The sequence below is a fragment of the Perca fluviatilis genome, chromosome 11 (genome assembly GCF_010015445.1).
Source record: "Perca fluviatilis chromosome 11, GENO_Pfluv_1.0, whole genome shotgun sequence".
Classification (NCBI taxonomy): Eukaryota; Metazoa; Chordata; class Actinopteri; order Perciformes; family Percidae; genus Perca; species Perca fluviatilis.
Window position 1 is genome coordinate 30,717,061 of NC_053122.1, and position 14,693 is coordinate 30,731,753.

Here is a 14,693-nt window from a genome sequence, read left to right on the forward strand (position 1 = left end):
ACATGTCAGAATTGAACATAAATCCATGATAATCCAGTAAAGATACGTGAGCGCCTCAGTGAGGATAGAAATGCTACATGATATATCATTAAGTATAAGTTTAGGTGTCATGTCCAATTACTTCTTATAACTGTTAGCACATTAATAATACAGGACTTTATGCAACTATTTACAAAACATTTCTATTGCTTTTGTTAGAGTAACAGTTTTTTCGAAAGCAACCAATTCCATGTTATATGCTGTGTTGATATACTTATTAGCAATATTTGCATATTTTAATGTATAATGAGCCTGCTGACTTTAATGTGTCCCCCACTTCTAAAATATAGACACACACAAGCTTGAACACAGTAAGTCATACACTTTAATTATACACTCAACTAACACACCTCGATCAACAGATTATTTTAATAAATAATATCAGGAAAACCAAAAACAGACCAAAAGAATGATTTGTGTACATCGACACATTTATCTTTTTTTTTTTTTATCATTACAGAAGCAGTTGAACCAATAACCAAGTAGGCAGCAGCACGTTATACAAAGCAGAGGGGGTGGGCAGTTGATTCAAACACCAACAAGTCCAGATTACAAGGTGATTGGTTGAAGAAAGGGGGGGAGAGAAGGGTCATAACTATGGGGTCCTAGTCCATGAACCCCCCATACCTCTTCTGTAGCTCGCTGCCGTTTTCCCAGGCCCGTTTCAACACCCCCCCACTCTTGCTGCTGTCCACCAGCCACTCAGGCCTGCCCACGCGCCTCATGAACCCTCCGTAGCGCTTCTTGAGCCCGCGGCCTAAAACCGCCTCCAGCAGGTCGCCCTGCGTAGCCCCTCCTTCAGCACGACGCATGAAGCCTCCGTACCTCTTTACCGCCTCGCCTCCCTGACCATCCCCCTCACCACGGTGCTCAACTGCTGCATTGAGAATTTTAAGGATCTCCAGGCGAACATTTTCTTCTTCATCCTGGTTTCCAGGATCTTCTAGCACCCCCTCTGGAGAGGAGGAGCGGCGAGACATGAAACCACCGTAGCGCTTCATAAAGCCGCCGTACTTCTTGGCCAGCTGGTGTTCCGGTAATGTTGCGTCCTCATCGTCAGCTGTCATGGCACCCACTGCTTCCTGTTCCTGCTGTTGGCGGGGGTCAGCATTCAGAGGAATGTGGTTTTCTTCCTCCAATAGGAAGTCTTGGCACAGGCGCAGCTTCTGGCTGTCCAGCTCACCGTTGCACTCAAGTGAGCATGTCTGGAAAAATCAGGTTTGCTAGTTATAACATGAAGTCATGCTTCAATTGGAATATCAAAACCTGAATCACTATGGTTTTAGACAATCATATCATGCCACAGTTATTTCCTTCTGCTACAACTTCTAAATTGCTCCAGTATTGGGCAAGAACGTTGTAACCGGCAGCCGCAAACCAGGCTGCAATGTAATCATATAGGGCATATGTGCATCGTCTATTTCGTCCACTAAAAACTGCTGTTTGTTGCAACTGACTGACTCAGATTATATATTATATATTAAAGTGTCTGACAACATTATGTAAAGGCTCCCTACAGAGATATACCCTTTTGTTAAAGATCCTTTTTGGTTTAACCAGAAACAGTTGAGATCGCCAAATTCACCGGACTCCATTTAAATAAACATAACTTTTTGCGTGTATAGAGCCAGCATATTTTCACATGTAAATGGGAAAATTAAGGCTTTATTTCAACCAAACCAGAGTGGTGATTGTTTGTGGTTGCCCAATGACAATGCAGCTTCTTTTGCCGGTGCTGACTGCAGCAGTCTTGCTTAATACTTGACCAATTTCAAAAAATGGTTGGTCACTTAGGGCGTTTTCACACATGAAAGTCCAAACCAAGGTCCGGACCAAGGTTCATGTTTTTGTTACATTGTATACATTTGATCCGGTAAGTTTTGGTTTCACACTGCAGTTATGCAAGCGCACTAAAGATCTATTGGTGACAAAACTACGTCCTGCCGTCATCACATATGTGAGCTGCGTCTCCAGATACTTCTAAGTGATTGGTTTGTTGACGGGCTTCCCCGTCATCTCGTATCATCTCTCTGTGTCGGAGTTTTTTCAACTGACTGCTGCTCTCCCCAACTGCCGCTGCTCTTTTTGTTTTGTTGTGATGTTGAGAAGCAAGACACGGGAACTTTCTTTCTGGAGCATTTATTCAGAGACAAACGGAAACCTACACTGTACATTTACTACCACTTAACAAATAAACTGCTGATGTATTCTCTGCTCTGATAGCCGACAGCTGTCTGCTCTGAGTGCATTCACCGTCACTCTCTCTCTCTCACTAAGCACCGAGCTATTCCTTAAAGGAGCTTCCCCGGTTTTGTAACACAAGGAGAGCCTGCCAGAGCTTCTTGTATTGGGAAAGTCCAGACCAAATAAGATATGTGTGATAACGCCCTTAGACAAAAAAACATAGGAAGATATGGTGCAGTAGTTCTGTACAAAATACATGTATTTGCTTTCTTTCTGGGAATGAGATGAGAAGATGAATGTCAATCCTATGTATCATATGCGTGTTGAGTACGGAGCTGGAGTCAAAACATATTTACTATATATATATATATATATATATATATATATATATATATATATATATTGTAATATATATCACAAATCACTTGCAAATGATTTTGTTCAGTTTAATTTGAAGATTTGTTATCACTGATGATTTAGGACTGATCTGGGCTCAGGGCGCATTCAGAGCGGGTTGTGTGGTGGTGGGAGTGTCACATTTTTAGCCTCAGATACAATTTTTTTTGTTTGTTGTTTTGGTTAGTTATAGCCGTTAACTATATGGCTAATTGTAGTGTATTGGGATCTCCACCAGGCAGCAATGTAACCAGATATATAATGGTGTGTCACTCTTTAGTAAACCTTTGAATTAGAATTAGTCAGTCTTGTTTCTTATACCCTTTTCCTACCACAAATTAGCGCATGCAAGTTTTTGAACTGGAAAGTCTGCTAATGGTGGAGTCCCATTGCAAGTAGACGAGTATGTGTCTGATTTTTTCATCTGATGCGTCACATTCGAAGTCAAGAACGCACCGGAAAACGGGTGTTAACTTTTCCTGCTACATCTTACAGTGCACAAAACTGCAAACTCTGCTGTACAGTTGTTTTTATACTATGTGCTGCATATTCATATCTATGCCTCTAAACTTAAACTCTCCTCTGCTTCGACCACTCGCTCTGCAAGAGCTGGGATCATAATAACGCAAGTGCTCCTGGATTACAAAACAGACCATGATGGCAGCTCGTTTGGAATACGATCTCTTATTTCACGAAAATTATTCACCCAAATGTGAACATTTTATGCGAGAAATAGGCTATTCAGTTGCCGAATCTGTCTTAATTTCAGACTGACAATGGTCAGAATAAAGGTGTGTGTGGGGGTCTACAGCGTTCAAGTAAGCATCATGCGGCAATGACAGTTAGGAATAGGCACCAAAAATGACTAGTTATCGTTGCTTGTGTTACTATCTGACGTTTTCAGCCTTTTTTTCCTCACTCTCCGCTGTGAGCTTAAACACTCCATATGCCCTGCTGGGTGACGACTCTACAACTATTGTGTTGCTTGTAGTACCGTGGGTGCGCAACCACGTACAGCTGCTGGCCAATAAGGTGGATGGGAGGCAACCGCTGGAGGACTTCACCTCACATGAACAGGCAGTCAGGCACAGGCATGCAGTTGTTGCTCTCGGCCAAGTGTTTAACTATACTGTATGTCAGGGCTCTATAGTGCGACCAATTTGGTCTCACATGCCGTGCCTGTGTTTGGATCTCTCCATTTACTCTCCGCCCAGCTCCCCCCCATTCACTCACACACGGCTCCCTCGCAACATGGAGAGACACAGCGAAAAACAAAAAATAAATGCAACTAACTTCAGTTCGTTGAGTAAGACGGAGCCTGCTGGACCTGGGCGAGAGATGTGACCCATGGCCAGAATATCATAGTTCATAAAAATGCAGCGCAGTGACGATACAGACATTTCATAGCCTACACAAGACGTGTGTGACGCCGCTGACCCCCCAAAGCGCTTTCAACCCGTGCTGGACCCATTCATAATGAGTCAGCTGTCACTCTGTGAGTAGCATACGCTTCAGTCTGTCGCACTCCCCCCCCCTCCCCCCCCTCTCCCTCTGTCTTTCTGTCTGTTTTTTTTTTTGTTCGTTTTTAAAGATTTCAGCCTTTATTTTGATAGGAAAGCTGAAGACATGAAAGGGGAGAGAGAGGGGGGAATGACATGCAGGAAAGGGCTGCAGGTCGGAGTCAAACCTCTATATATACCAACTGAGCTATCCGGGCATCCTCTTTCTCTTTCAATCAAATCAAAATTGTTGTTGAAAACAAGTGAAGGAGCTTTCTCAGAGATGTGTATATATATTGTTTTTTAATATATCCTAGGCTATTTATTTCAGATAACTTTCATATACATGTGTTGCAGCTATATATTTTCAAACTGGTAAAGGAAACCCTGTCTTTGCATTTTATTTTAATCACAAATCTGTTTTAATAAAAGAGCTTGTGAAAAGTGGCTTTGACTTAAAACTGAACATTTAGCCCACTTTGTAAAAAAAATACAGAGCTATATATCGTGTATCGCCATTCAGCATTAACGGCAACGCGAGGAAAAATTTGGGTGCACCTAAATTTTGTGCTGGTGCACCTAAATAAAAAAGTTAGGCGCACCAGTGCAACCAAGGCAAAAAGTTAGTGTGGAGCCCTGTATGTGTGTAGTAGTTTATGGGCGGCTAGAAGAGATTAATGCTGATCACGTGTTTTTCAATCGGGGCATACCTAGTTAAATCCCAAAATCAAATACCTACCCAATGAACGAATATCCGAATAGTCAAATTTCTTTTTTAATTTTTTAAGGTGGTCAGAAAAGAAAAAAAGGGATCGTGTTGCTGTGTGTTGTACATTCATTCACCATCCGAACATTCATCTCCCCTCTTCTCAACAAGATTCTGAATTATATTATCGTAATTATCCAGCGTCGACATGACCGATGAGTCTTCTTGAACACATCCAGACACACCCACGAGAATAGCTAACCAATTGTTGGTAACTAGGTGGAACGAGGGAGAGGATATCATTGCAGTATTGAATAATTGGAGCCCAGACGCAATTTGGTAATTTTCTAAATTTCTGATCCACTGAATAAAAACAAAAAATAGGAAAAACAGGTTAAAGATCAAATTTTTGTATTTGTCAAGCTGGAAAAAAATTAAAAATTAGATATTTGAACCCATTTTTCTGTTTGTGCTTAGAAAATTGAACTGATAAGCGTTACACGGACCAATTCCACTTCGGAATTATCTACAATTCCACTATAACACAGGCTGCATACTGTCAAAATGCTAAAGCTGCACTTAGAAAAATATAGTAAGCCTAAAACTGACATATGTGATGACAAATGTCACGTAATGCCTCTCATCTTATTGCTTGTATCCACTTTTGTTTTCCTAAAAGCTCCGTGCTCTTTACCCAGTTGGTAGTCTATCCCACCACACAGCAGCTTTTGGCAGATTTCTGTTTTTTTGCTAGCAGAAGGAGTTAACAGAAAGGCACCTTCACGGAATACAAAGTAAATGAAGAGCAATATTTTAAACTAGTTTTGAAGTTTTTTATGCCAAACAACATCCACCCTTTGTATTCTGAATGTATCCATGAATTTATTCTTGACAAGATCAACAAATAAAAAAGGACTATGATTCAGAGCTGAGCAATCAATAAATAATCGATTAGTATACAGTATATCCACAATGTTCCCCTTTCGGGATTGTTCAGTTGCCGCTGGAAATTCCGCCGGATATCTTTCATTTCGGCCGGATGTCTGTCACATTCCGCTTTCTTTGCATTGGCATTTTAAACTCCGGTGGATTTCTGAGGACTATGGTTAACTGCTCCTCAGATCTCTGCAGGGTAAATCCAGACAGCTAGCTAGACTATCTGTCCAATCTGAGTTTTCTGTTGCATGACTAAAACAACTTTTGAAGATACACACGTTCCACCAAAACATGTTCCTTCCTGAGGCTATATTGCAGATGCGCCGTTGCTCTGTGCAGCGCTAAGCACCACCCAAGACGATTGTGATTGGTTTAAAGAAATGGCAATGTCTGGCAATGCAAGACTAACAATCGATTAGTAGATAAAAAGAATGAATTTGCAACAAGTTCAAAAATGGATTCTTTTTTTAGAACCAGAATTCTAAATAAATTCAGGTTCTAGCTGTTGGTTGGAAAAAAGAAGCTTTTTTAAGATGTCCTCTTGGGCTTTAGGAAATTGTGATGCGCAATTTTTTGTTCTCTAGTCATCAATGAAACCATGACGATAAAGCGGAGACCAGAGATAAATGGAGACCGAAACACACAGAGAGTTCTGCCATCTATGCTATGTGCATTGCACTCAAAGATTGTGTTCAGATTAGTGATAGTCGGCCGATGCCTGTGCTCTTAATGCCGATTAAGAAAAAGTGTTTGCAGCCAGTCTTGTCAGTGAGGCAGCTGTAGAAGGTTGTTAGAGCTTTCCCTTTGGTCCATTTCTCCATTCTACGGGCAGACTTCAGTCTTCAACCAGCTAAACTAGCTCACAGGGCTCGAAAAACTATTGTGTGGGCGTCCATAGCCCTTACTTCTTCTCCTGACGAGTAAAACGTTTGTCATTTGGAATGATGGTGGGATGGTAAGCAAGTGTAACTGTAAAGCTTTTTAGGAGATGTCCACACGACAATGGAATCAAAACGATGCTGCGAGTTCCAGCCTACAACTAAACAGACTAAACAGAGTCAAAGCAGACAACAACATTGTTAAATAAATGTTCATTTAAGTTTGGCAATTATGTGTCTCATTTGTTATTATTACATTGTAGTATTTTATCAGATGCAGAAAAACAAGATATCGACATTATTCATGGGACGCCGTTTGCCCTGCTGTATAAATATCAGCATCAGCCATGAAAAAAATAAAATAAAATCCGGCGACCACTAGATTAGATAGAGAAGAACAGACAAAGACTACACAAAAGAAAGAAAGTCATGAGGGAGAGGTGACAACAGTCAGATGCTTTCGGAGAACACAACAGCCTGTTTTATTCTCACTTACTCCGTTAACTTAGAAAAACACAATTTCTCTCTTCAAACCATCTGTCCCAGGCTGTTTCTCACTCATTGACACAGGATCCTATTCATCTAATGGACGCCTTTCCTATTAAAGCTGTGTGACTCCCACACCACCACCCACTTATCCCAGTCATCCTTTAACTATGTGAGTTCATATAACCCCAGTGGCAGGAGTGCAATCAGACTAAAGGCATCTGCTGAGCCCTGGGGGCTGCACACTACCAGGAAAACCTGCTCCCAACCTCATATGTGCCATTGGATTTCATTTATTTGATGGCATGAAGGAGGGATTCTTGCTGAGCTTTCAGCACCGCGGGCTTATGAAGACAGAATTAATGAACTGGAAAATTAAATTGAGGACATATTGACACCTTAGGGGCTGGAAGAGTGGAGTGCAGCAACACCCTCTAGTGGCCATAATAGGTAAGTAATTATTGTGTGACGAAGAATAGAGAGAGCAAAGACCAAATATGGATTGAGTTCAAAGCTAAAAAAAAAAAATTAAATACGACGTATGACATATTTACATTTCTCTTGTTACAGCTCATATTACAGTAATTCTACCCGAATAGGAGATAAAATAAGAGATTGTTGAATGTAAAAATGTGAAGTTGTTTAGATTTTTTTGTCTTTGTTTTAACCGGCTCATTTAATTTGTCTTTACATCAATTAAGCAAATATCTCGATATCGCAGAATTAGAAAGGAGAGCATTAGCCGAGTCAGACATATGGGAAATGTTATGGAAGTCATGAAATCCACACAATGGAAATGTACATGTCACACACTCAACTGATACAATTATACTAATGTGACTTTATGAGGAGGAGAAACCAGACTGCTGATTGTTACTCACGCTGCATTACTTTACTTCTTTAGTTTATTTATCATCAAATTTACCAAGGGTGAGACATTAGACTGTCTCTGTAACCTTACACATTTCAATGTATTAATTATTATTCGTCTGTAAGTGTGTTCTAAATATAAATAAACGTTATAATAATAATAATAATAATAATAATAATAATAATAATAAAATAATACGGTGACATTACCAGGGAGGAGAAACCAGACTGCTGTCCCAGCAGACGGTACACGCACAGTGCACACTCCTTCCCGCACTCCGTTCCAACCACCAGCGACACACACGCGCCCAGCAGCAACATCCACACGCAGCTGCTGTGTGCAGGGGCAGCCATGGACTAACGGCAGAAAAAAGGCAAAAAAGTTCAAACTTGTCAGACAGTTAACATCCTTCTCCAAGAAAAAAGTCAGATTCAGGTCAACGGGTCATTTAGCTATTTAAATTACTAATACTGCGACTATTGCAATTATTGTTACTACAAATTGTGCTTCTGCCAGCGCAGCCTGCTGCTGTGTAAAGTCCGTCATTTGAACACATTTGTAAAACTATTAAGTGTATTTGCCCGACCTGGATGCTGTTCAGACTGTGACTCTTATTAGTCTTAGTGACAGCATAGTAGTATTAACTGTAGTAGAAGGCTAATTATATACAAGCGGTTGTCTCCTGTAGCCCAAATTAAGAAGTTCGTTTCTTACCTCTGTTATTTTAAAAGATAGGCTACGTCAGCTGGTCTCTGCTTTCCCTCGGGGGTAGCGGCGGAGTGGGAAACTGTCGAGAGGCGCGAGCCTGTGGACCCAATATATGTACCCGCGGCTCCTTGTGTTGCTCTGTGTTGTCCAATCAGATACGCACAGCCGTTCTCTCCTCTCTCCCTCACTAGCCGCGCTCTGACTTCGGTCAGTTTTCCGTGACAGGACCGCCGGTTAGAAGAACAGCCGTTAAACTCTTGTGGAGTCCGTTCAAAGTGTTCGGTGAAGTGCTGCGGCTGGTGGCTCCGCGGCTTGTTAAAGTAGTTTGAGTGGCTTACGTCACCGGGGATAATGGGGAGTGGGTGGAGGGGTTAATGAGAGATGTGACGTGACAGCCGCCCGCACCCCCCTCCCCTCTTCACCATACGCACACACATATTTTCTTTCACACATCGACTCTATCAAGTCATCTGTTTTATTGCTTCCCAAGGAGTCTGGGACGTAGATAATAAACGGCAGACTACCACGCAGGTTCTGTGTGGGAGTAATATTTCATGTTAGCATTTATGTCTTTAGGTGTGTGTGTGTGTGTGTGTGTGTGTGTGTGTGGGTGGGTGTGTGTGTGTGTGTGTGTGAGAGAGAGAGAGAGAGAGAGAGAGAGAGAGAGAGACGTTTTATCCTTAACAAAGATACAAGCTTCCTGGTGTGGTTGGGCCAACACAAACAGCTCCGCAGGGTTAGGGCTGATATATGACAGCGCTTCATGGATCACTTTTTATTAAAAATCCTATATGCATGAATCCTGATCACAGCTTTTCATTATGTTTTTATTATTCAGATTTTCTGTTTGATGTCTGTTCAGAGATTGAAAAGTCATTCATGTGTTACATATAATTTCACTCCTCAGTCTGTAAAAGCAGCAGTGAAACCAACCTTTGTGTATAGCATATATATCTTTTCTGGGAGCTTTTACGTGTCTGTGACGTGATTGGAATGACAGGAAATGTGCCCAAGAGGGTCAATAACCAAAATATATTTTCTAACATATGTCATTAAGGTCTCTTATTTTTTTAACCAAACAAGACACAGAAAACCCCATTTTGCAATGTTGTATGTAGGTACAAGAAGCTGTATGGTGTCAGTCACTGTGCATTGTAGACTACTTCTGGGGACATTTTGGTCATACACCAACTTTGTTTTTTTTGTGTACTCTAAATATTAACATTACTGTTGCTTACCTCCAAGTTATGAGATGAAGCACTTTCTCATGTTTTTCCACACTCTTCAGCACAATGCCTCTACTTTACCCAGTGTGTTGGCTCTCTATTACCACAAATGTATGGCCATTTGACTCCCCGTGCTCTGTACATGAAGAATCGTACAGATGTTTGAACACGCAAACCTGTTTGGTCAGTCTTCCCAGCCGACCATGTTGAAATGGAAAGCGCAGCGCGCGCCAACAAAGCTTTAGGGGTGCATGACCAAGGGCTGCAACACATTTTGGAGCCTTTGTGAGCCCTCGTGCTGGCCGGGACACTCAGGATGTAAATTAATACCTGAATATCGGATCGGACCAAAATGGTGCCTATTCAGTTCAATACGAATTGCTCATCTGGCACATACACTAAGAAAGTTTCAAAGCTTTCAGGTTTATTTCCGTGATATGCAGCCCACTGAATATTCGCAGTAGTCAGGGCGGTAGTCAGGGTTAAGAAGTGATTGAGGTCCAGAATTTCAGGACGAGTAAAATTCACACCAACATGACACCCACAAACACAACCCGAGCTATACACTACACACAAACTAATTATACAGAGGGACATGTTGGCAAAAATACTTTTATTAAGCAAGGTGCACAATTTGTCACAATCAGTGGTAGAAAATGATTAAGTACATTACTCAAGGACTGTACTTAAGTACAGTTTTGAGCTATTTGTACTGAGTATTTTGCTACTTTATACTTGTACTCTACTACATGTCAGAAGGAAATATTGTACTTTTTACTGCACTACATTACTTGACACATAGTTTTTACATAAAAAAAAATAAAATATATATATATATATATATATATATATATATATATATATATGCTTGAATGATGTGATGCAGTACTTTACTAGTAATCTACCCAGTAGCATGCAAAGATAAAATTGGCTCCACGTTGGCAAACTACAAAATTCAAACGCTTACGCTTTAGTTGTTCGTGATTAAACATGATAAAAAAAGGCGCCATGGTAGCTCACATGGTACTAAAGCTCAATCATGGCCAGATAGAACCCGGCCCATGTTCTATCTGACCTGCAGTCCTTTTTTTTTATACTTTATTTTTTTAATTTCTTTTTTTTTTTTTATATATATGAACATAAAAAAAAGAACAAAGTAGAGCACTAGGACAGAGAAGAGTACTAGGACATGACAAGAAGTAGGTGCAAATATGACAATGGGATAAGCACAGTACAGTACACAATACATACAAGTCTTGACATACAGAAAGAGTTGATGCCTTCTGTTCTTTTGCTATGTTAAATTCTGGACTTTTATAATAAAGTATTTTTTTATAAAAGTCACAATTTACTCTCGCTCTTTGTGTGTGCGTGTGTGTGTGTGTGTGTGTGTGTGAAGAACACACTGGGCTTTTCCCATTTCTGAAATTTGTACTTCCTCGACTCCTTGATCCTCCAGCTTGTGACCCATAGATCATTCTTAGTGTGCCATGTTGAATTCCGATTCCTAAAATACACAACAAGGAGAGAGGAGCTAGGAAGCTCCCCAGAGGAGCTATAACAAGGATACACCGATGCATCCTCTGCGGAAGTCTTTTTACTCGTGGCATGTAAACCAAGAGGCATGACAGAGAGAGAGAGAGAGAGAGAGAGAGAGAGAGAGAGAGAGAGAGAGAGAGAGAGCAGAGAGGAGAGGCTCTATCGATGAGACTCGCGGACAAGCAGCGTTTATTTCCCCAATCGTTTGTTTAAATAACTCAACACATTATAATTACACACATTAAAAGATTAACTGGAACTGTGGTAAGAGATTGCTGGCGTAACAAGCTCGCTGACCGCGTTCTCACTCACACACACCAGGCATTTACCTAGCAGGAAGAGAGGAGTTGCAAGCCCTGGAGCTCTGTCAGAGCAGCGGCGTTTGGTTGTCCTTTAAGCCAACAGACGGTGACTTTACGCGGGTATGGAGTGCTGTGGGCTTCCAGCCGTGACGGAGCTCCAAGTACCTCATAGCAGGCCGGGGTCTGTGAAGGAAGGCAGGCCAGGCGGCGAGGCAGCAACACAGGCAGCACCGGCCGCTGAACTCCGACACACAGTCGGACAAAATTTGCAATTAGCCATCCATTTTTGTAAAGCGGCCCATATTTGAGCTTTACATAGTTGATTTCTCGCATAAAAAAGTTTCAGAAGTGAATTTTGTAATGGAATAGCAGAGATCTGCGCGACCTAGATTCAGAAGACTACCTGATCTCAGGTCAGTTGTGTAGCCTATGTAAATGTTGGGGCGTGACCGTTCTCTTAATACACCCATGGGCGTGACAAAGTTACAGGTCTTGGGAGGTTGATGTCAACTTCCAGCTTTGTTGAGATTCGCCCGTTTTCAGCGGCAGTTTCAAAATATGAGATTTTCATAGTAAAGGGGTGTCAATGGGATTTTGAGCTTCTATGTATGTCCTATTTACCCACCGAACTGTCGTTATTCAACTATGACAGGGTAAAATCAGTTTTGCATTCTATCACCCCTTTAAAGATATATTCATCTTTCCAACTGTGAAATATCCCTGTAAACAATGTCTGAGTTGAAAATGCATTTAACGTAAAAATTGGCAGGAATTCTCCTTTAATGAAGTGAGAGGAAGGCTGGAGCGCACGCTCTCTGTCAAATGTCACCGCAGATGGAATTACATTGTTATTTGTAGCTGAAAGCCCCGAAGCAATGTAGACGCCATGTAGAACTTGTAGCCTAATAGTAATTGTGTTGTTGTGTTTGTACGTTTTATAGCTGTATGATGTTGGTGCCGGGTGCGGGTGGAGAGGGCCATGTTGACGGTTTTCTTCCATTCCTGGTCAAAGTGTGGATCTGAGGGACAGGAGTGAGTGTTTTCTAAGAGATTTCTGAATAGGGTTTTGGAATTTGTGTGAGAGTTAGTATTTTGTTTTTGTTTTGTGCACTATTCATGTTTTTTTTAAATTTTCTGCCAGAAACTGTGTGGGTTGGTTTTATAGTCATTGTCCAGTTTATTTCAATTCAGTTCAATTCAATTTTATTTGAAGTATCAAATCATAACAAGAGTTATCTCAAGACACTTTACAGATGGTGTAGGTCTAGACCACACTCTATAATATACAAAGACCCAACAATTCCGGTAATTTCCATTTTTCTTGAGTGTGCAGGGTGAGTTGTTGTTAGATTTGGTTCTGGAGCCAGGTTATTTCTTCTTTTGTGTCTGATGATCTAGATTTGAAGTAGTGTCTACATAGTTTTCTTTTCCCTTTGATCAGGTGCAGGATGTGGGATGGGAGCTGTTGCTGTGGTTTAGAGGTGGTGTGTAGTGGGATGCATGAATAACGTGCCTGGGTGAGTACTACACTTCAGTAGTCTGCTGTGCAGCAGTGAGATCATTGTTTTGTCATCTTAACATGCCCTATTTGAAACAGCTTTTTTTGTTTTGTTTTTTAATCTTTTTGATCAGTAGATTTTGTAAACATCTTTCATCATCATTTTTTTCCTGCCACCCTTTAAAAAAATGTGTAGCCATCTTTAATTGTTGTGCAGGAATGTGAATGATTTGTAAATCACCCGCTCGAGTCTGTTAATTTGACAAGACTATATGTATTAATGAAATATATGTAAAGTATGTGTGTATATTTATTAGAGGTGTGACGAGATCTTGTCCCACGAGATCTCACGGGATTAAAACGTTACGATATTTCTCGTCAAGGTTAAAAGTTGTCTCACGATATCAGTACACAAGTGCAGAATTACGTCGGTACTAACAAGGACAAATTCACGTCAGAGCGCATAAGCGCGAACTTCTCTTTCCTCTCTGCATCTTTCACAGAGAGTGGGGCTAAGCTCCGACACACGCATACGCAGAGGTGGGGTGCAGACAGCGCAAAAGTTTCATTGCCACTACAGTTTGTTAAAGTCACAGTGAGACACCACAATGCCTGTAAAGCGGACACAAGTGTGGTTATAGTTTTCAAAACGTCACTTAGACAGCATTTGCTGCAATATAATGGCAAGATCGCCGTGCAGTTAATGTTGTATTTCCGACAAAGGCCGGATTTGGGCCGGTGCCCGGGTACCTCCGACCTCTAGGGGGCCTCCAAAACCCCACTATCTGTGTGGCCTCATCCTTTTTTTCTTCTCTTTTTTTTAAAATTTAAAATTAAATTAAAATTAAATTAATTAAAGGGGTGATAGAATGCAAAACTGATTTTACCTTGTCATAGTTGAATAACAGTGACAGTTTAGTGGTTAACTAGGACATACATAGAACCTCGAAATCCCATTGACACCTCTTTCCTCTGAACTGCCTCTGAAAACAAATCTCAACAAGCCGCCTAGTTGACGTCAACTCAGCGGCTCCTCTTCATTTGGCTCTAGTCTCTCTCTTTGTCACGCCCCAACATTTGCATAGGCTACACAACTGACCTGAGATCAGTTAATCTTCTGAATCTAGGTTGGGCAGATCTCAGAAATTGAATACATTGTTCATCTGCTGTTTTACCATTAAATTCACTTCTGAGACTTTTTTATGCGAGAAATTAACTATGTAGAGGTCAAATATGGGCCATTTTACAAAGATTTATGTCTAAATGCAAATTTTGTCCGACTGTGTGTCGGAGTTCAGCGGCCGGTGCTGCCTGTGTTGCTGCCTCGCCGCCTGGCCTTCCTTCCTTCACAGACCCCGGCCTGCTGTGAGGTAGATTGAGCTCCGTCACGGCTGGCAGCCCACGGCACTCCATACCCGCACAAAG

At 41.3% G+C, this 14,693-nt stretch overlaps 1 protein-coding gene across 1 annotated transcript; it reads right to left on the bottom strand.

Moving 5' to 3' along the window:
- Positions 1-344: 344 nt before the first annotated feature.
- Positions 345-9,020, bottom strand: LOC120567647 (proenkephalin-A-like). The gene is made up of 3 exons (XM_039814580.1): positions 8,710-9,020; positions 8,205-8,351; positions 345-1,244 (listed from the first exon to the last, which is right to left on the bottom strand). The coding sequence occupies exons 2-3, from the start codon at positions 8,346-8,348 to the stop codon at positions 645-647; spliced, it is 744 nt and encodes a 247-aa protein (XP_039670514.1). The 5' UTR covers positions 8,349-8,351; positions 8,710-9,020; the 3' UTR covers positions 345-644.
- Between the last annotated feature and the right edge of the window lie 5,673 nt (positions 9,021-14,693).

Bases quoted from the DNA above. Each gene is read 5' to 3' on its own strand.
- LOC120567647 (XM_039814580.1), bottom strand. From the start codon at position 8,348: ATGGCTGCCCCTGCACACAGCAGCTGCGTGTGGATGTTGCTGCTGGGC. The intron at 1,245-8,204 runs GTAATGTCACCG...TGATTTTTCCAG, and splicing joins AGTCTGGTTTCTCCTCCCTG to ACATGCTCACTTGAGTGCAA.